The 21819-nt window shown below is 47.0% G+C and overlaps 5 protein-coding genes across 5 annotated transcripts; all 5 read left to right on the top strand.

The window, feature by feature from the left end:
- The first annotated feature begins 5050 nt into the window (after window positions 1-5050).
- On the top strand, window positions 5051-6962 carry EURHEDRAFT_475152 (bifunctional folylpolyglutamate synthase/dihydrofolate synthase). Its single transcript, XM_040785402.1, has 5 exons — window positions 5051-5147; window positions 5195-5359; window positions 5418-6307; window positions 6356-6510; window positions 6579-6962. Exons 1-5 carry the CDS (start codon window positions 5130-5132, stop codon window positions 6800-6802), a joined length of 1452 nt encoding a protein of 483 aa, XP_040640467.1. The 5' UTR covers window positions 5051-5129; the 3' UTR covers window positions 6803-6962.
- A 271-nt stretch (window positions 6963-7233) lies between these two features.
- Window positions 7234-8593, top strand: EURHEDRAFT_514030 (kinase domain protein; the record flags this gene model as incomplete). The annotated part of the gene is made up of 6 exons (XM_040786229.1): window positions 7234-7436; window positions 7486-7805; window positions 7858-8075; window positions 8201-8310; window positions 8331-8362; window positions 8409-8593. The coding sequence occupies 6 exons, from the start codon at window positions 7234-7236 to the stop codon at window positions 8591-8593; spliced, it is 1068 nt and encodes a 355-aa protein (XP_040640468.1).
- Window positions 8594-10368: 1775 nt separating this feature from the next.
- Window positions 10369-11168, top strand: EURHEDRAFT_410560 (uncharacterized protein). The gene has a single exon (XM_040781389.1). It carries the CDS (start codon window positions 10380-10382, stop codon window positions 11037-11039), a length of 660 nt encoding a protein of 219 aa, XP_040640469.1. The 5' UTR covers window positions 10369-10379; the 3' UTR covers window positions 11040-11168.
- A 4490-nt stretch (window positions 11169-15658) lies between these two features.
- On the top strand, window positions 15659-17130 carry EURHEDRAFT_452267 (putative amino acid transporter; the record flags this gene model as incomplete). The annotated part of the gene is made up of 2 exons (XM_040784018.1): window positions 15659-17020; window positions 17071-17130. 2 exons carry the CDS (start codon window positions 15659-15661, stop codon window positions 17128-17130), a joined length of 1422 nt encoding a protein of 473 aa, XP_040640470.1.
- A 2529-nt stretch (window positions 17131-19659) lies between these two features.
- On the top strand, window positions 19660-20725 carry EURHEDRAFT_410564 (uncharacterized protein). The gene has a single exon (XM_040781390.1). It carries the CDS (start codon window positions 19740-19742, stop codon window positions 20571-20573), a length of 834 nt encoding a protein of 277 aa, XP_040640471.1. The 5' UTR covers window positions 19660-19739; the 3' UTR covers window positions 20574-20725.
- Window positions 20726-21819: the final 1094 nt, after the last annotated feature.

Consider the following 21819-nt stretch of genomic DNA (forward strand, 5'->3'; position numbering starts at 1 on the left):
CATGTATACGGATTAAAGGCACAATTTCATGGCACAGACCTCGCCGGGGCCTGCCGACAGCCGGTATATCCGGGGAGTGTGTGGAGAGACATGTCATGGGTGGTCAGGCAATACAGGACGTATAAATTGCTGTTTACGACTAGAATCTGAGGACCTGTGGAATTGACGCTGAAAATGACCGCTTTCGAGGCCAGAAACGGCCGCCTTTCCACCCATAACTTTTGGATAGCGAGCCGCCGCTTGACCGCCCTGCACCACATGTGGTTGTAGGTGACTTTTAGTGTGCTAGAGTAGTTGATTAGACCGGTGGTCTATCGGCTTGGCTAACTACGTAGAAACGTCTTGACTGCGGTGACAAACGGATAATCCAAGCCCCACGTCCACGGCGGACCGACGGGCCATGCTTTGCCCGATTCTTCTTCCAGTCAACCTGCATCGACAGAAATGCTATCATTGGTGAACTACGCGTATCGTTATAGCGCGGCGCATGAGCCATCACCGGCGCTTCCTTAGTCCTACAATTGGTACTGTTTCATGACAAATCCGCGCCGTGGCCGCTACTGCAAACTCGCTTAAATTAAACACCTGTATCTATTTCGTGTTTTTCAATCTTATACTGGCTGGATGCCCGCAGATTATTAGAAAGTAGGATCTTCGAATCGCAAAATGACTAGTGAAAACAGGCAAGGACTTACTGTTCTCCACGATCCTACGATCCATACTTCCGTTGGAGAGAAAGGAGTTCCTTTGGTTGGAAGACTTACTGCCCGAGGCAATACCCAATATCCGGATAATGACTTTTGGATACAATGCTCGCCTCAAAAATTCCACCGCTCAGCAAGACTTACGCAGCATATCCTGCAAATTACCTGCCGAATTGGTTAATTTGAGGACAACCACGAAGTAAATAGGTTCTATCTCTTTCGTTTCTCCCGCTTATTCATGCCTATAGGAGAAAGCCCGCCCAATTGTTTTCATTTGTCACAGCCTAGGTGGGATAGTCGCAAAAAAGGTCGCATACATTGCCTCGGGACCTACAGGCCATGGAAGAACTGGCGGCTCGACCCAACAGCCGCAGTGCCTCCCAAGCACCTAGCACGCCGGTACTTTCAACTGAAGTCAGGACATGCAGCCATTGGAGCATATCTACATCAAATCCAGACCCAAGAGGATGCAACCTGCAGAGATTGTGGCCTACCAAGGGAGACAATAGACCATCTTCTCTTTGAATGCCGGAAATGGCGAGCCAACGAAACAAGCTCTACAGGGATTTGGAGCGATATGGAGTTATGGGACCCACTATCGCAGAAGAGCACCCACAAGGGCGACTTCTGGGAGAGCCCAGAGCTACCAGGGCGCTGCTACAATTCCTAGCTAGTACCAGCACAGCTCTACCTCGAGCATACCTACAGCAAACAGCGGAAAGGGCCCGAAGAGATGATGAATAGGGACTGGAAGCACTGGAGGAAGCAATCAGAAGAACAGGGGAAGAGTAGCAGGGAGGGTATCCTAGCTGAGAGTCAGCCTAGGCCACACCTATCTTGCTTGAAACACAAGGAGAGCACTATGCTCGAAAGCCCTGCGCATACAGGCGGTCTGGGGCGAGGAAAAGGATCAGGAGATTGCAGAAGGGGGCTAACGCCTCAGGAACTTATAGGGACAAAAGACGATAAAATAGCTGTCAGCCTTGAGTCCATAAATCATGGTCTGTCATGGCTCTAGGGCTCGGTATAGACAATAAACTTCATTAAATAATAATAATAATAATTGCCTCGGGACCTAATCAGCAAAACTAAATGTAGGCATTGCTGGTAGGCTGTTCTGAAGAGCAAGAACAAGTACAACAATTAGTACGTGGGATCTTGCTTCTTGGTAAGTTTAATAGCCCTGAAACGGTTTACTGTATATTCTCACCCATGCAAGGTACCCCTCACAATGGAAGCAGCCTTGCGGGCATGGGGTTACTGTTGGCGAACATTGTCTCTGCATGGTCTCCAATTAGACCGCCGCGTGTTCTCTTAGGGACTCTCCAGAAGGACTCTGAAGTGCTCTTGGAAATCACTGAAGGCTTTATTAAAAGACGAAATAAAATGCGTCTTGTATCATTCTATGAGCTGGAGTTTACGTCCATCGGCCCCTTTATGAAGAAGCTGGTAACCGCGCCTTTCTTCACATACCTTTCATGAATTGATGCCTGCCCAATCAGGTTTTCAAAAGAAGATCTGCAGCACTTCACGTTTCTCAAGATATCACCATCCCCCAGTACTCCGACCACCGCAATATTGTCAGATTCAAGTCTCTTCAAAACCGCACTTTCCGTCCTATACTATGCAGACTTAAAAGGCCTCTTGGGCGACTAGGCCATGAATCCACCCGGCAGGCAGAATCTAGTCCAAAGACAGGTATGATAATGAACAAGGATCCAAGAGCCGCCATCCTATTCTGATCAAGGAATAGAAGCTGCGATACCATATGACATTCCCATTTCACCATGCTCGTCGTTTCGTGGTAGGGATAACGTCTTGGGAAGCACGAAGGCATACTTTGCCGAGGACCAGGGCAAAGATCGAAGGAGAAGAAGCTTTGCATTGTGTGGTTTGGGTATTGGTTGACCGGATCATTTTACTAAAGATCAGTAGCCAAAATTCCTTCTTAGGCGGATCTGGAAGAACACAGACGACTCTGCATTTTGTTGTGCAAAGCTTTACGACATATAGAACCGGCGTGGCTTTCTTAAATGCAGCTTCAATGGCATCTTTGGTAGTGGATTTCGGTCGCTTGCATGACCTCCAGCTCGGAAGGGGGAAAGGACAAAGTTTGTTCTGTCAAAACCTGGCTATCGAGGCCAGAGAATTCTCAGTGGCTCCTAGTCTTTAATAAGGCTGACAATATAAACTTGGTGCCGATTCACAGATATTTTCCTGCTGTAAATTGGGGTCACATCATCATAACCAGTCGCGACCAAGCTGTCATTGAGAGCTTAGCGGAGGAAGGCCATGTATTGGATCCCCTGACGACCGACGATGCAACGCCATTACTGCTCGAGAGGCCTGGGATTCGTTGCCCTAACCAGATTGAAAAAGAAGAAGCAAGCAAAATTGCGAGTCTTCTTGGATTACTTCCTCTCGCTTTGGTACAAGCGGCGACATTTGTGCGCTCAAGACAGAAAACTCTTCAGGACTATCGCAGGCTTTTCATGAATGACCTACTTCGGTTCTAACTGCTTCTTGGAGGCACATACCATATGCTATCTACGGCATGGGAAATTAACTTCAAGCAATTGGAGCAAGATTCATCCGATGCAAGGAATCTTCTTCTCCTTTTTTCGTTTCTGGTGTCGTTATGCATTCCTGAGTCGGTCTTGCATCGAGGTTCAAGTCCCCAACGGCGAAGTGGTAGAGCTCCGTCCAGAAGATGAAGGCGTCGAAATCTGTCTGACCAATATCACACAAGGCGACCTTGAATTTGACATGGCCATTGAAGGGCTTCTTTCGTTTTCGTTCATTTCTTACAGTAAGGAATCGGACGGGCTTAGAAATATCTCTATTCATCCACTGGTTCAGTACTGTGTTACACAGCGTCTGTCACCCATCGAAGTGAGCAAGTGGCGATGGCACATGCTTTTATTGATTTGCCATGCGTTTCCAAGGAATAAATACATTGAGCCTCGGTATGTTTCGTGTCTTGTCTGACTGATACCAAAAGCTGATAGGATTTACAGAAATGGAGAAATTGGGAGATTAATGATGTCACAATTAAGCCGAGTGCTTTGTGAATATGACGCTATGTGTCTTGAGAAAGGGTAACAAGCTTCGTTTCGCCATGAACTGGCGTCAACACTTCTAGCCTCTTCGCGATCCTCAGACGCGCAATGGAAGAGCGAAACTATCTGCCGTACCAAACAGCTATTGAAACAGTACAATGAACCGTACATCAATGCTTGGCTTGCATACAGAGAAAGTGCAGTCATGCGGATGTCAGGCAGACTACGAATGTCACTTGCAGAAAGCTCTTTGCAGCGGAAGATGTACGCAGAAGCAGGGTCTCTTCTGGCGGACCTCCGACAGGCGTTTTTATCATCTGGCGCTCCAGATTACACTGCCAGGTCAACATTTCCCGTATCTAGGTGTCTCTTGCGAGAGCTTTACACGGGCAATCTCGCTGGCAGGAAGCATTGTCAGCCTTGGATAGCATTAAGCTCAACGGGGGCTTGAACGCCGGTCTCGTGCGATGCTCAATCGCTCATGCCCTGTGGATGATGGGCCATGAAGGAGAGTGTCAGGACTTGTCAAGAGGCAAAAGCAAATACGGTGTCAGAATCTCGAGTTTACTGGATTCCCTTGTTCAACTCCCGGTGGCACGATTTCATCTTGGAAAAATTGCAGAAAGATTAGATGAACTAGGCTGTGGCTAGGGCATGAATTTGCATTTAATGCTTTTCATCGGTGAAACAATAGTGTCTTGTAGTCATCTAAATAGACTGAGGTAGCAGCATATGATCTGAATATGTAACAACCGCCGACACAATTATACATAATTCACAATAGCGCCTAAGATGGTTTCTGGATTTGGGAGAAAAGAGCGCGAGACGAATGTTGAAAATTTTGGGTGGGAGAAGAGAGGAAACTCCAGAAAGCTGCAGCTATCTGGAAGTTGACATTGGCATTTCACGCGAAATGTCCGCCATCGTTTCGTCCTGCCCGTGGGCGGGAAATAGGTTGAATCTTTCCTGTGGGCAGTGTTACAAGCCCTGCACCTGCCAACTGTTTGAGGACGCCTGATAAAATCTACTTTCCGCGGGTAGCGCGGGACACGACGTGGTCAAGAGTTTTTCTGGCGGGCAGGAAATGTCAATGACTACCAAAAGCACTAATCAGCTCCCCATCCTGCAGAACCATGGCCAATCAGTACTGCCGATAGGAGACATCAGTGTCCAATGCTCAGCACAATCTCCGCTAGCGACGTGGCAAGAACCATTCATTAGTCATTAATTATATAAGCAGAAACACCAAGTTACTACAATCGCCCTAAATTCTAATGTCCGCAGAACTGACGTCTTACCTAACTTGCTCGTCCCCTCCTTTAACGATTAGCTGCTCGGACTTATTCTATTGCAAAATACTGCAAAAATGCGGCGTAGCTATGAGGTCTTTCCTCTCAAAACTTTGATGCGTCCGAGCTAACAAAATAACAGAACGCATTGAAGCTCCTTGAGACGCGAAGACGGAAAGTTCGACCAAAAACCCCTGCGACACCCTCCACGACACAAGAATCTGTGACCCCCAGCGGTGTTCCAACTGTAAAGGGGATATCTAGTCTAGTCGGCATGAAGGAATGGTTACAAGCGCTGGGCCACTCTGTATGGATGCTCAGTCACATCTAGTTTGCATCGCCGCAGTCGTGCTTACTAATTCTAGGAAAGCGATGTAGACAAATTGAATATAATTCATATTGCCGGGACGAAGGGAAAGGGAAGTACCTGCGCTTTCACCCGGTCCTTTCTTCGCACGCATGCGTTGAGAACAGGATTCCCAGCACGGATCGGGCTATACACCTCTCCTGATTTGCAATGCATTCGAGAGAGAATACAGATCAATGACAAACCAATAACGGAAGATCTCTTTACACAATACTTTTTCGAAGTTTGGGAAGCCCTTATACCGCTAGGCTCAGGAGGATGCGCAGAAGCCTCGAGGCAACCCCGCTATTTGCAGTTTCTAGCTTTGCTGGCTTTCCACACCTTCATTAGGGAAAATGTTGATGCGGCGATATTCGAAACACACCATGGTGGAGAGTTTGACGCCACGAACGTTATACGGAGGCCTATTGCGACTGCTATCACGTCTCTGGGATTGGACCACGTTGCACAATTAGGCCCTACGGTCGAGGATATCGCATGGCATAAAGCGGGCATTTTCAAACCTGGGGCACCTGCATTCACTGTCACACAAGAGGCTGGACCTAGTGAAGTCCTACGGAAGCGTGCGGCCGAAAAGAACACCGGATTGACATTCGTTTCTTCTTCCAACATTCTGCCTACCAACAGTAGGGTGCTCAGCGTTCCAGTGCAGCGATTGAATTGCTCTTTGGCTCTCGAGTTGGCTACGAAGTTTCTGCAACTTAAAGGTCATGCGTTGGACGCCGACGACATATCTAGGGGCATTGACAATTTCTCGTGGATTGGGAGATTTGAGATAATAGAACAAGGAAACTCACAGTGGTTTTTGGATGGTGCGCATAATGAACTGAGTCTTGAACAAGCCGCCCAGTGGTTTGCCAAGAACGTCCATGCTGCACATGTGCCACAGTTAGTACACACTTTCCATGTTTACTCCTGGTTGCTAAATAGTCGTAGACATCGTCTTCTTATCTTCAGTCACTTCTCCGAAGAGCGTGATGGAGTGGCTCTTCTGGAGTCTTTAGCGCGTGCTCTCGTGAAGCATGATGCAAAACCTGATCATGTCATCTTCACTACGTACCAGGAGAGGGAGGATGGATATACGAGAATAGGTAACAAAAAAAAAAAAAAACCAGATATCAGCTGTGACTGGATATCAAGCTAATTGTTGTTGCGTCAGACAAAACACTCAAAGTGCCAGAAACACCCTTCCCTGACCTTTGCACAATATATTCTTCCCTGTGGAAGAAAATGCATCCTGACACCGCAATTTCAACGGAGCCCACTATTCAGGGTGCCATAAAGCTTGCAGAACAGATAAGCAACCAAAAAGGCGGCATACAGGCTTTCTTCACTGGTAGCTTACACTTGGTTGGAGGAGCGCTCAGCCTGTTGCGGCGTTAGTTCTGCAGATCGACCCGTTTTGACTTTCAAGATCTTTACTCTGTTCATTTCTACGAACGAATTATTCAACATGTACACCATTGTCATCTTCCTTCCCGCTCTAGAGCAAAGTGAAACCGCTTAAATGAATTGAACATTGTAGTAGCTTTGATTATAATACCAGGTCCTTGAAGCTCTCTGTCGCCGCCAGCTTGGTACTGTAGTTGGCAGTACACTGCCTGGCAAGGCGTCTAGAAGTAACCTAGCTCAGGAACGCGGTTCTGGTAAGTAAATACTCAGGGGTCGTAGCTCTTCTATACTAAGCAACGATGAGGTTGCTTTTCCCATATATCCGTACAATCAGGCATTTGACTTTACCCTTGCAACGTCGAAGCCACTCAAAACTAAGTTCCTTATGGCCTTCCCAGCGCAGGACAGCGGCCTCTATTCAAATGTCCCAACCACGCGTTTTTCCTACCTCAGGATTCGATATCTTAGATCCCTCTAAAGAATTCGAAGAAGAAACTCTTCCGGATTATTTGAAGGAGCGCTACTATCCAGTTCACATTGGTGAAGTTTTCAATTCTCGATATCAGGTTGTAACTAAGCTTGGCTTCGGCTCATCGTCAACTGTACGGCTATGTCAAGACCTACGGTAAGTGCATATAAATACTTTATCGGAATATGAGCTGATGTTGCAGAAGTGAGGAGCGCTATTCAGTCCTGAAAGTGCACGTTCGAACTAGGCGACACCTCCCAGAAGTTGAGACTTCGAATTACTTGAAAGCTAATATTGACGTTCATGGTGGTGAAATGTATGTTCGGCTTGTCACTAACTCATTTGAAGTTATTGGGCCATATGGAATGCATCCATGTCTCCTGTATCAGCCTGCTGGTATCGAAATCCGTGATAGTATGCATTGTCTTGAGGGCGATGCTTTGCCAGAGAATCTCCTTCGACCTACCCTCGGATTTGTCCATATTGCACTAGATCACCTCCATGAAGCCAAAGTTACCCAGACGGGTAAGGAATACCTTAATTACCAGCTCCTATGGTCTTCCTAATCAAATTTTAGATGTGCAGCCAAACAATATCCTTTTAGGCATTGTTGACGAATCAATCCTTACGGAAATGGAAGATGAGATTTCCAAGCCCGCCCCTCAAAAGCAGCTATGTGATCGCACAATTTATGCCACGCGTGCGATGCCTTTGACTAGCAGTGAACCGAATCTTGCCGATTTTGGAGAGGCGCGATTTGCTAAAGAAAAACAAACCGGCCTCATAATGCCAAATGTATATAGGGAACCAGAAGCGATGCTGGGATGAATTGGGATAATAAGGTTGATATATGGGCCTTGGGCCAGACGGTAAGCGCACAGACCGGGTGTTCTGACATTTATTAACCATTTCCATTGCAGGCATGGACATTGTTCGAGCAAGGACATCTTTTCAAGAGTCGAAATCATGAGAATGAGACAGACTACGCTCAGCGGTTTGCGGAAATGATTTCTCTTCTGGGACCACCCCTGTTGATTTTTTTGGACGAAGTGAAGCGAGCCTTAAGCTTTGGGACAGGAATGGTAAGAATATTTATATTTGCTCGCAAGTTTTGTTAATCTGTCGTAGGTATTTGGAAGGCCTCCATAGAAATTCCAGAGCAGTCGCTGGAAATTCGTGGCTCCCGGCTTGAGTCTAATGATAAGGCGATTTTCCTCCAGTTCCTATGGAAGACTTTGCGTTGGCTCCCTGAGAAAAGACCAACCGCGAAGGAGCTCCTTTTAGATGAGTGGCTAAGAGGAAATGATTATTGAACTGTGGTACATTTTCCCTTCAATGAAAGGGTTTGTCTCCTTTCATATTGTTTTTAAAACCAACTTGCTGTGTTCGTATTGTTGGACATTGTACTGGATGAATTGAACATAGTGAAATGGACAGGTGATACTATTCGAAATTTACTTTTGGTTGTGTCATTGTCGAACATCACTTCATCAAGCTTCTGAAATCAAAGCCAATCGAAATGGCTATGACTCAACCGTCTGCATCGGCCACAATGAGAAAGCTGGTTTATTCCATTGCAGTATAGAGGGTGAGTAATGTTCTCGCGGGCTTCCTTCCCGGGATGAAAGATGGAAGATTTCAAGTTACAAGAGTAACCTTTCCAACCTTTCACTTCCTTGGATTCGAATTATCTTTATAAAAAGCACTTCAATGAGCTCTACCAAATACACTATCTAATTTTTGAACCGAGGCCTCTTGACGGTACTGTGGATTTTGAGGATGTACGCCAAAACCGTGTTACGGTGATTATCGGCAAAAACCAAACGGCCTTCTGGAAGGGATGCAATGTTACTGTATATGAAACGGGTGATGAAGGAGATGAACGTGTTATGTATCTTGAAGGTGTTCCTAATGGCCAAGGAGTGGTAGGAAACGGAATTAAACTGTACATCACTCAAGGTAAGGTCAAGGAGGAATGAGAATGCCATAGGATTTAGCTGTACAGCTCACCGCTGATTTCAATACCACGATACAGGTCTAGAGATAGATTAACAATTGCTCCATGCCTCGTGACAATCATTGATACACATTCTGTTAACGGCTTCGCTTGCTCTACTTTCATCCTCTGCACATGCTATCCCTGATCGCCTCATATACTTCAGTGCCAAAGGCCTTCCCAATAGTCTCATCCTTGACGCCTTTCATGGTTAATTCAGAGTTCGGCAGAATCAGGGTAGGTCCGTTATCGAAGGTGATATGTCGAAGTGGATCAGCTGGATTGATTCTTGCATTAAACAATGCCATCGCAAAATAATAAACTACCATTAAAGAGACATCTAGGCTCATTAGACAATTAACCAGCCCTCCCCAAAGCAGAAAAGTCGTAGTTACAGCGGCTTTCCAGACAGTTTCTCCATCATTCTGGGTCGAAACATTTGAAATAAAACCACAAAGGTTTTCGTTGAAAACAGTGGCGATCCCTTCTAGGGAAGCATGCTCAAAGGTGGCCCCGTCAATACTTGAAGGACTGCTGTGCATAGGTACTGATGAAGTTTTTGCCAGGTGATGAAGATGTTCCATTGATACTATCTTCCTGGCAGCCGTTGTGTGTGTATGCATTACCTTCTGAAGTGAATTTCTGCGGAAACTCACATTGCCCATTTTGTATAGCTAAACCCGGCATAGGAGATTTAGCTGCATCTAGAGATAGGTTGTCACCTTATGTTTCACAGCTCTTCCACAGGGTATCATCTTGCCACAGCTGGCAGAACAATGTATCCGGGTGCGGCAGGTCATCAAAATCATTGAGTTCATCCATGCCAACAATTTCACAGCTACCACATCTCAGTCCATGAAACATATTTGAGATATCTTGACCTTGTTAGGGGGGGAATAAATGGTGTTATAAGCATTTAACTAACCTGCAGTGTATAGAAACTGTTCCTGTGAACCAGATGCGCGTACAGGTCTCAGTACAATATATATTTACCGCGATAATTATTGGGTTTGCATTGTTTGCTTGTTTGATTAGTTTACATTTCTGCCTTACTCTTTCGACTGCAACCATGTTTCTTTTACTCATCTGAGTCCTTATTCACCATGTGTCCACCACTTGCAGCCATTTCTGATCAATCAACTGGTTCCAACAAATATCCAGAATGCCTACCGTCGGATACTCTCTCCCGGGGCGCCTACAACCTCGCGCTATCGTGTCTACCCCCCGCCATTCTCAACCACAGTGTCCGTGTCTTTCGAATTGCAGAATGGTTTGCTAAAGCATCTCAGTCACATTGGGCTCACGAAAAACGGAGTTTTCTCTTCGTAGCCTGCATTTTCCATGACATCGGCTGCGCCACCCAATTCGATGGTCCTCAGCGGTTCGAAGTCGAAGGCGCTGATGCAGCCGCAGACTATCTTCGCGAACACAAAGTCGCCGAGTTAGATGTACACGAGATCTGGCAGGCAATTGCCCTGCATACTAGCCCAGGTATTGCGGAGCGTATTAGTGTTCTTGCCCGTCTTGTCCGTCAGGCAGTTCTTATCGACTTTGGTACTCAGTTGGATCAGGAAAGCCAGGATTTTCGAAATGCTGCTGAAGAGTTATTTCCACGACTTGGTATTGAAAAGATTCTAGGGGATGTTGTCGTTGACCAGGCACTGAAGCAGCCTCAGAAAGCACCACCAGCTTCATGGCCTGGTGTCTTGTTACGGGCAAAAAGGGACTGGCCCGAATGGGAAGGTGTCAATAAAGGGTTTTGACTGTCTCGCTCTCTTTCACTCCCGACAGTTCTTCGGCATACCATGACATTGCAAGGAACTGTGGGAACACATAGAAAATATCATAGAATATACGATTGTAGTTTTTCAATGAATAAGAACGCTTTTGCTCAATTATATCGATGTTCAACGCCCAGAGAATCCCCTGGTTAAATCTCCTAAAACGAACACGCATTGTGGTCCACAGCTCACGAAGCCATCACTGGAGAGCTGGAACAAGGCGCCTGAAGCAAAAGTCTTTCAATGAGCCAGATGAACATAACGCAGTGAGAAGATAGGGAGACGGCGGATATAATTTTCAAGATAACAGAACACAGACCGTATCTCTTCCTCGAAACCGAGGACAACGGTGCTTTTTTTTTTTTTAAAAAAAAAAAAAAAATAGCATGCTCATCGTCAAAGTCTTCAGTTTGTAGCCTTCGCCAGTCCAAAAAAAGTTGAAAGGGAAGTGTATCAGAATGAACACCAACACAAATTCCATGGAATGATACACAAGAAGAGAGGCAAAGTCTATCCCAGAGACAGGGGAGTTTACCTGGGAGGTGACTGGACGGGTCATGTTATTTTCGATTTTGAGGAAGTCGACAGATTTACATTCATCTCTACCAACTGGGCCATTGGTTTGTAGCACTTGTAAGTCCATTCATGCTATCAACAGTGATCCAAGTCTTTTGGCCTTTCGTAGCATATACGCCCAGCACTTCAGATCAGCGTTATTGAGATATCCTGTGCCAATGGCTGTTTGTTGTTACCACATCTCCAACACGTTCCATTATGTCTATTTGCAACATGCTTACCTTGCACGGGTTTATTCTCAATGACGTCTATGAATACCGATCAGACGAGAGAAATCAAGGCAGCTCCAATTTTGAAACTACGTGACAGAAGTCGCAAGGCAAAAAAAGGGCTCCTGATGCCTGCAAATGGACTGCTGAAAGATCACATGTTCGAGCCCTGGAAGCACAATGGGGAGAACAGCTTCTGGATATGTGGGTGTCCTAGCAAGGGCAAGACTCATCTTTCCGAGTTTCTTGTTCTTGTCGACAAGTTCATTCAGAGCCTTAGAGAACACTGAGAACCTCCAGTGTTGAAATGCCAGTGTGACACGAGAAACATCAGATTAAGCACCGGTCTTGCAATGGTTCTGAGCCTTTTGAATAAAATGCTGGCGTTGAAGAATTAGAGTACCCGTGGAAAGTCGTCCTCAACAGATTTTTAGGTCTCGAGTCAGATATGTTCAGTCAATCCAATTTTGGAAGCCTCTGGGTATTTTTAGATGACATGATTCGAAACAGAATTGCGTTTCACAATTTCTACCTTGGGTTGGATAGCTTGGATGAATGCGATAATAATTCTAAAAGAGAGTTGGTAGACCAGGTATGAAAGAGACGCGAACGTCTCCCCAAAATGGCCAGAATAGCTTCAAAACGGTTATCCTCAGTTAGTATTTAGATTTTTATGTGCAGGCAGACTTTGCGATTAATCTTGATATAGAAAAAAATGGTCGTAGGATAGATGACGGCATATGACAGCTTGTCAAAAATCACCACGAGCTAGAAGGGGACTTTTTTTTGTACCATTCTGACTGAGCGAGCCAGCGGAACATTTCTATAGATTGCCTTGACAGTATTATTGTTGAACGATGCAAAGACAAAGCGCAAAATAGTTGACGAGGACAGTCTGTTCTAGACAAGCTCTTTTCGGCTGGACAAGATATCAGGTACAATCGAATGCTCCTGGATTTGCTGGAAAACAAGTGCGACAAGTACCCACGACAAGTCACTGTTGAATTCCTAAACCATTTGACCGTTGCTATGCCTAGTCTTGTACCTGTCATATTCGCCCTGGTGCTTTACTTCTTTTCCTCCGGAGACGTGATGTCTCAATATTTGTGGGGGCCCTCGTCAAATACTTCAACTACTGCTGGACTACTGCATCTCAATAGTTACAACGTTCCTGGAGTCAGGTCATCTTGAGAGCAAGGACGCAGCGTTACGAAACGAGCGTCTTATGCGTCTCCGATACACGGGTCAGTACCGGACCCGGTGTCTCAAAGCCATGCAAGATGCACAAGATATACGACTCTCTTCATCGAAGCATTCTTAGGTGGCTGTAAGTAATGGGCGTGCTGACTTCAACCGGACATTTTGAGGCCGTTGATTTAACCACAGAGCTTAGCGTGAAAGGGGTAAGGTAAGTCGCCAACAAAATGAAAGAACTGGTTTGCTATTATGCTGATTATAGTTCAGGCCGCAGAATTCGAAAGATTTGCCATATCCCAATTTCTACGCTATTCCGATCGCTTCGCTCTGAAAAAGTATCAGTTATCGAAAAAGCGCCGCTTGAAGTTTATTCTTCGGCTCTTTTATGCGCACCAAAAACCAGTGTTGTAAGAAATGCCACCCAGGACGCTATCCCAAAGTACCTCTCCCAGGGGCCTAATGTAGGCAAATTTGAGAAGCTGGTTTACAGACACTAAGGGACAGTTTTCGACATCAATGAAGTGGCCTTTCCACTAGACGGCAAGCTTTTGGCTCCATAAGCATGGGACGATACTGTCAAGATATGGAGTCCGACTTAGGTGCGCATCGTGAAGACACTAGAGGTGAAATCGGCAAGTCCTTGGCTATATCACCAGATAGGAACCTACGGGCATTGGAGTCCCTAGACAGATTCGGGCACTGTCTTATACCTTGACTAAGCACTCACGTGCGATCCAATCGGTAAGTTTCTGATACAAACGGATAGATGCCTTCACATATCCCCATCGGTCATCAGCCTGAGTTTCTCGCAAACCATACTCATAGAGCAGCTACCCGAGCCGGAAGGCCTACCGTTGGGCCAGTAAGACATCATGCTCGGGAACCGATATATATAGTGAGACGGTGCGTAGAAACTTCTACTGTAAGCATGGCAAACACAGAAATAACATTGCAAAGGTCTAACGAAAGCCTAAACATTATATATTACAGGAATATAGGAACCGACACTTTCAACGAAGGGAAAATGCATTCCTTTTGAGGGGAGCCATTCCCAACCAGGGATCCCACTTCTATCGATGTATCGCGACGAAACTCAAACTACGAACGAATGTCGAAAAAGATATCCCCGGCGAGTCCGTAAGTCATTCAGCGAGACAGAGGCAAGCCGATGAAGTTAGAACCATTTCCAGCAATATCCGAATCAAAGCGGCATGTTGAGCCACAAGCTCAGGCGCCGGAGATCCCGGGAGGCTTCTATGAACCAATACTGACAACACGGGCTTCGATATAAGAAAAGGCTATTGGGTGCACAGGAACTTCCCGGCTAAATCGATAAATGTTTGGATGACAGTGGCAGACATATGTGGTTCCGGGGTTGTCTCCAATGAGTTCATAAAGGCGGGTCATCTCCCCGTGCTTGAAAAACGAGGCAAACGTGCCGCGACCTTAATCCGGTCACTTGCAATGCAGATCATATGCATTTCCCGTAAATGAAACATTTCCGGCGTTACATTGATGCAAACGAGTCTTAGCATTTTCCGGGGAGACCGGTGACAAACCCCAACAAACTTTGACAAGACATGGCATCGGCGACAATTTCAACAAGCGAGTCACCGCCGTTGTGCCCGACCTGCAACGGTGTCCGCACACTCTCCGTGGTCCGCGGATATGGACATGATGATCGATGATCTCATTAACGTCAGGCAGGGGAAATGGAGGGTTGGAGAAGCCAACAACGACAGGCTGTTTGTATTTTCATTATGTACAGGCTCTGCAGCCGAAGAATTGTTCAGCGAACGAGACAAGCATCATTCGGAGCGCAAGCTGATACTTGGCATGCATGATGTTGTTGCCTTGGAGAAGTTAGGCCATGATTCAGGGCCTGAATTCGTGTGGGTTTGGAGATAATACAGCTGGCTTGAGGATCAATCGTGTTAGAAAATGTCTCGAACTGAGTTTCTTGACAGCTGAATAGTGTTTATCTCCGACCGGTCAAGGCATGATACGACCAGAAAAACGACCGAGTTTAAATTTCCGAATAGATAAACCAGAATAGCTTTACTCCGAAGTGCTCACTACGCGTACGAGATAAAAGACATGTTCAAGAAACATACGGCAGCCGGGATCCGCCGGTGGTCACCCCCTACCCCAACAAGACAGACTACTCCAACTAAGCGGCCGGCACGTAGCTTAAGTTGAGTTAATAGTCCAATATCTGGGGAGAGTGGGTGCATTGTAGCATTAATCATTATTCATCGGCTGAAAGAGATAACGTTACGGACAATGGCCGATGGCACCGGGGGTGTCTAACCCAATGCAGTTTTCTCCACGCCCAAGTCAAGATAACAGCCAGTCAACCTTGTTACTAACAAGAACTCTCAGCCCTAGATGTAGCCAATGATACCGTCTGGAGATAAATTCGTTCCTGGCGTGGCGAACCACATCATACAATGACAGATACTGAGACACGCGACGGGCAAATGTGCCGCATTTGCGCCGGCTGTTCTAAATCTTTATTACCCCGTCTCTTCCCTCGCTTTCCTGTCTCCCCGCAACTCAGAATCCTTTCCTCTTGCATTCCCGGCCCTCATTTTCCCTTCCCTACATCCGCTTTCGATCATGGGCTCCTCCGAAGACATCTCCGACCACTCCACCCACAAGGCCATGGAGCCTTACGGCGAGAAGCAGGGCGAGGTGAACCCGCCGCCCGTCTACGATGGCGATATGATCGGTGAGATCAGTGAGCGTGAACAGCATATCTACGAGCACGGTGTGCAAAAATTCAATCGTCTGGGTTGGAAGCGTCTCACCATTGTCCTCATCGTCGAGGCCATTGCCCTCGGAAGTTTGTCGATTCCTTCCACTTTCGCAACCTTGGGCATGGTCGCGGGCATCATCTGTACCGTGGGCATCGGCTTTGTTGCCATATACACCAGTTACCTGGTCGGTCAGGTGAAGCTGAAGTTTCCGTTGGTTGCCAACTATGCCGACGCGGGGAAGCTTATGATGGGTCGTTTTGGCTATGAGCTTGTCACTTTCATGTTGGTCCTGCAGCTGCTGTTCCTCACGGGCTCCCACACCCTCACCGGTACTATTGCTTTCCAGAACATCACGCAGAGCGATGTCTGCTCCGTCGTCTTCGCCGTAGTCTCCGCTGTTATTCTGCTGTTGGTCGCCGTTCCTCCCAGCTTCGCAGAAGTCGCTATTCTCGGATACGTCGACTTTGCCTCCATTATCCTCGCCATTGGCATAACCATCATCGCGACCGGTGTCGAGTCCACCAACGCCCCCGGCGGGCTGGCGGCTGTTGATTGGTCTGCCTGGCCTAAGCCGGGTACTACTTTTGCGGATGCCTTTGTCGCCTTGACCAACATCATCTTCGCCTACAGTTTCGCCATGTGCCAGTTCTCCTTCATGGACGAGATGCATACCCCCAAGGAATACATCAAGTCTATCTGGGCCCTGGGAATTGTGGAAATCGTCATCTACACCCTGACCGGTGCCTTGGTCTACGCCTTTGTCGGTTCCGGCGTCGAGAGTCCCGCGCTGCTTTCTGCAGGAAGCCTGATCAGCCGCATCGCGTTCGGCGTCGCCCTGCCCGTCATCTTCATCAGTGGCTCCATCAACACCGTCGTCCTGGGTCGCTTGGTTCACGGTCGCATCTACAAGAACTCGCCCATCCGGTTTATCAACAGCCCGATGGGCTGGATTACCTGGTTGGTCGTCATCACCATCGCCACCATCGTCGCATTTGTCATTGCGGAGGTCATTCCCTTCTTCGACGACCTTCTGTCCATCTCCTCGTCCCTCTTCATCTCCGGCTTCACCTTCTACTTCCCCGCCCTGATGTGGTTCCTTCTCCTCAAGGAGGGCAAGTGGACCGAGCCCCGCAACCTGGCTCTGGGAGCGGTCAACATCTGTGTGTTCTTGATTGGTATTGTGGTGCTGGTGGCTGGTACCTATGCCAGTGTCACTGATATTGTGAGCCTCATCCTACCCGTCTTTCTCAGACAGCTGCTAACGAGATCCAGATGAACAACTACAAAGCCGGAACAGTCCGGGGTGTTTTCACCTGCGCCAAACCGGAATAAACGATGTTTGTACGCACAGCGGCAGGCGTTCGATTCATGTCGCATGCCGATCCGTGTCTTTTTCTCCAAACTCTGAAACGATTTCCCCGGACAGCGAGATAATCCCTCATATAACCCTTTTCGGCAACTCCACATCCGGCCTCGTTTTCATTACCTAAATAATGCGGGGATAGGCAATGCGGTGGTCGGTTACAAACATGCTCCATTGGGTCTTCGGGGCCATACGCTGGCCACTGCAACGTGGTCTGTTCTGTCCACATTGCCGGCGCGGCACATGTTGTCGCTTCGCTGGTCTTGCGATGCCCCAATATCTCGCTATATTTAGAGAGCTGGCCTGTTCGGGCAGGGTTACTTCGTGGCACTTTGACTATGTCGGAACATTGTCAGTCGGCTTGCATCCAGCACCTTGTACCGGTGCTTCGTCGCTAGCCCTGGGAGTTGATGGCGGCGTCGAAAGGACGACTTGCTGGACTACAGCTACAAGTACTTGCCCATGAGGGTACCGGAGTGGACCGACTTGCCAAGTTAGCTGCTGCATTGTACCATACGGGGTTTCCCCAACTGTATATAACAATAGATAATAGTCACGAATTAATGATTATACTTGAATGATTTCCACAAGTAACGCTTACACATCGCATCCGCATCCAGATATAGCTTATGCAGTGTCTTAAAAACTTACCCGAGAAAAAAAGCCAAGCCTCGGAATCATGTCGAACCGGCTCCAGGCACCACGACCAATTTTGAGAACCTCCAGGACCATCTTAGGGCTCTTCCCCAACTTGGCTCTCCTGTAATCCAGTGAGTGGGCTTCGCTTGCCGCGGGCCAAGGATTCGTGTTGCATGAGCTCGTACAACTGCCCTCGTAGACTTGGGCTGGCCAGGCGGCCGAAGCGGTCTGTCCCGCGGCTTGGTATTGGGAGGACCCTGACAAATGCAAGCCAAGGAGATCGGTTACGTTGGTTAAGGGGTAGCTCGCGAGCTTGGGATTGTAGCGGAAGCGATGGGGGGTTGTCATGACGGTCGACCCGACATGGCAGCGACGTATTCGGATTATGAGCATCGTTTTTCGGCACTGTAACATTTCATTTTAATATACTTAGAATGACATTCTTGCTTTCCTTTATCCCTGTGTCCTCAGAACGTACCACCAGGAGCCGCAATAATGTAGCAACGAGCCTATATTTTACGAACCACGGTTGACAGCATAGACTTTACTAGGTTTGGTTGTCAAACGCAAGTATGCAAATACCACATACGGCTAATAATGCAAAATGTCAATCTTCCGGCATGGACTACTTTTGATCTTCTCTCGTCCTATTTTCCTTCACCCCTATCTTCGTCAAACGCCTTCCTACTCTTCGACCTCGTTCATATCGTGGCATTGTGGCTGTCAGCTCTCAGCCCCACGGCTATTCCGAGGAGGTTCTTGTTGCCTGGGACAACATGGAAGCTGTCTGTCTGTCAAGTTACGGTTTGGCATGGTGGCCTAGGTGAACGTCGAAACCGAAGGATGCTTTTCGATTGTGAACACCGGTCATTTCTTCATCGTATCTCCAGATGTGAGATCTTGTAAAGGAAATAACCCCAATTGAGATCGCAGCAGAGCTGAATGCCAAATGGTCTTCGAGATTTGTGGAATGCACGATGTGTCAGATACTTGTGTGCCATGAAACAACAGGAGGTGCCCTAATATCGCTTCTTGTGATCGTTATGGAGTCAGAACACAGCTTTGGGTCAGCAATGACCTCCCACACATTCAATCCCTACTTGAAATAATGAAAGTACAGGTCGCGGAGATAGCCAGCGCCAAACAGACTTTCATTTTTTCACAAGTGAAACTTTCCACTTTTACACCATGATCCTCTTGTAGGCATGAGCTTGTGGTTATCCAGGGCCAATTCAAAAAGCAAGCCCACTTGTCTTGACACAATATTAGCGCTTCAATTTCTATATTCAGCAGTGTGCTCATTTGTGACAGATGGTATTCAGTGATATGCTGTTTGTTGACTATTGTCAACCCTTTGACTGTTGGGGAATTTGCACGCGTACACATGACACTGTCTGGCATGATTTGAGATAGAACAGGATTAATGTAGTGTCCTTATGGACCATGCACAAAGTTGACTGGTGCAAAGAAGATCTCGCTTGTCATGTAGTGTATGTTATGTCAATGATTGAATCATCGCTAGTTTGAACATCATACTAACCAGCTAGGATATAGCATAGGTGCCACTGACTAGAGTGATGATTTCACAGCGAGATTTTTTGACTAAGTAGCCATCAGACAGGTTTAAAGTGAATTTCTTGCCTTGATCACATGAGAAGTTTTTCATTCAAACTTCACGCAGTGAAGCATTTACATTATGTAGTTCACTCCCTAATATCCAGCAAGCATTGTAAAATACTAACACAGCCGAATACAAGCCCTCATTAGAGCTGAGTGGCACAGCCACCAATTCCTGCAGATCAAAAGTCAGCCTCGGTCACTATAGTACTGACTCTGTTATTTTCAACAACATTCTTTATACTATCTGGCCTCTTCCTCTGAGCTCTCTTCTATCTTATTATATTACATTACGCATTTGCATGTCAGACACCTGGCCGCCATGAAAACACAAGCTGAATTTCCGCTCTTCTCAAGACTCCCCGCAGAGCTCCGCAACCAGATATGGCAGGACGCCTTGCCGGACAAAATTGGACAACTACTGTACTTCTACAAAAAAGGGTGCTGGTGTCCTCGACGCGTTGTAGAGGGTGAACAGGGCTACGACCCTGACAACGACGAGCTTAATCTGGCTTTTGAGTTCCGCCATGAGTTGTTAGACCCTGTCAAAATCGATGTTCCGGGCTACTTTGTCAGCCGCGAATCCCACAGTATTTCCTCAGCCTGGGTTCGTGGGCAGGGCCTTAAGTTATTCTCCCGCAAGGATGAACTTATCTTCGTGCGCCCATTTCATCCATTGCTGGACACCTTATATGTCCCGCTGGAAAAATGGGACGACTTCATTAGCGAACCTTATGATCGAACATTCCAACCGGATCTTCTTTACCGAGCTCTTAATTGTCCTGGGATATACTTTACCCGCATTGCAATACCAAGGGCCCTTCTAGAGAAAAACCGAGATCCAGACCCACTGCCCGCTTTCTTTGATTGGTATGAGCGTTTTAATAGACTGTTCATTGTCATCAACCCGCTGCCAGAGCTACAGCCTGATAATAACGACACGGGGGTTCAGCAGCAGCGGTGGGAGCTTGAGGACATGCAGGGGCCCATGTATTTTTGGAACGGTGCGAGCTTTGAATGGCAGGATGGCCACTGTGCGGGAGACAACGCCCTGTATAAGCGGATGGAGGAGACTAGCAATATGTTAATCGAAACACTCGGCCGGACCAGAAAAGATTGTTTTGAGGTCCGGTGTGCTGTTGCAGTGGCGAAATGAGCTTATCAATGTGGTGAAGCATCATAGAAATGTATTTAGCAAATTGGTCCATATAGACCTATACTGTGCGAATATTATCGTCTCGTTGAGCGCTTTGGATACGCGAACGGGATGCTTGCTATCTGCAACTACGCTGGCACACGAGCCATCACCGAACTGAACGCGTTCCCGGCGTCATTCCATCTTTTGAAGGAAGAGGTGGAGGCTAGGGCCATTGCCCGGGGCCGTGGATTCTGGGACCTTCACGGATTTCACCACATAGCGTACTCAGGATTGATTCAGTACACAGTTGGCAAAAATGAGGTTGAACGTAATGTAAGCATATGTTTTGCCAAAACACCTAATCACTGCTGACCACAATCATGTGAAGATTGATGGACGTATCGTTGTAGATGCCGCATCCTACTTCCACAATAACCCAAGTGAGAAACACGATCCAGCTGATCTTGCCTCGGAGTCCGTCACACCTCAGTTTCGCATCACGGATAACAGCCACATAAGCAGTCCTTCTTGGATATGCGGTACTGGGCGCATGATGAAGATGGCGCTTCAAAATGAAATCAGACAAAGAAAAATCGAGAGCGGGGAACTGCCGACAGAGAGGAAGATGGAGCCTGTTAAGTGGCGTAGGAGAGGCGAATTTCACAAGTTCTTGTTTCTGAAAAGCCCTAACCCTATATCTCCAGTACATGTTCTCACCAACGAGCAACTCTGCTCTACAATACACACGTACGAGGCTACTCACTGAAGCTAAAGTGTATAGTCATATTAGCAAGGTGCATGACTAAACTGAGCTGCCTTTTTGAAGACCCAAAAATTAATCGCATAACCTAGTATGGTCTACATGTAGCGAGAAAGTATCTTCTCGAAGGAGAAAAACCGGTGAACTGTTATTCAACATTCATTGCTATATCCAATTCATTGAATGCCATCTTCGACTATTTGCTGTATTTCAAGACATTCATATACAGGGCATGGCAGACCTTTCACTTTACCGAGTCCTTTCTTGTGTCAGTTTTTTTCAGGTATGTTGGCGTGAGAGGTTCCATGAAATTCCCAGATATGGTAGCTATGGATGTGGTCGTCGAACCTGCACATAAGGGCGAATGAGTAGCTGATTCACATGGCTACTCACTAAGCATGACTCACTTGCTCGTGGACGTGTTTTGGTCCCTTCTTCCGCTGTCCTTTTCGATAACCCTCACATCTGGTACTCTCCTTAACAGTCTCCCTGCATCTCCTGAAC

This window comes from Aspergillus ruber, assembly GCF_000600275.1.
Source record: "Aspergillus ruber CBS 135680 unplaced genomic scaffold scaffold00007, whole genome shotgun sequence".
NCBI classification, from domain to species: Eukaryota; Fungi; Ascomycota; class Eurotiomycetes; order Eurotiales; family Aspergillaceae; genus Aspergillus; species Aspergillus ruber.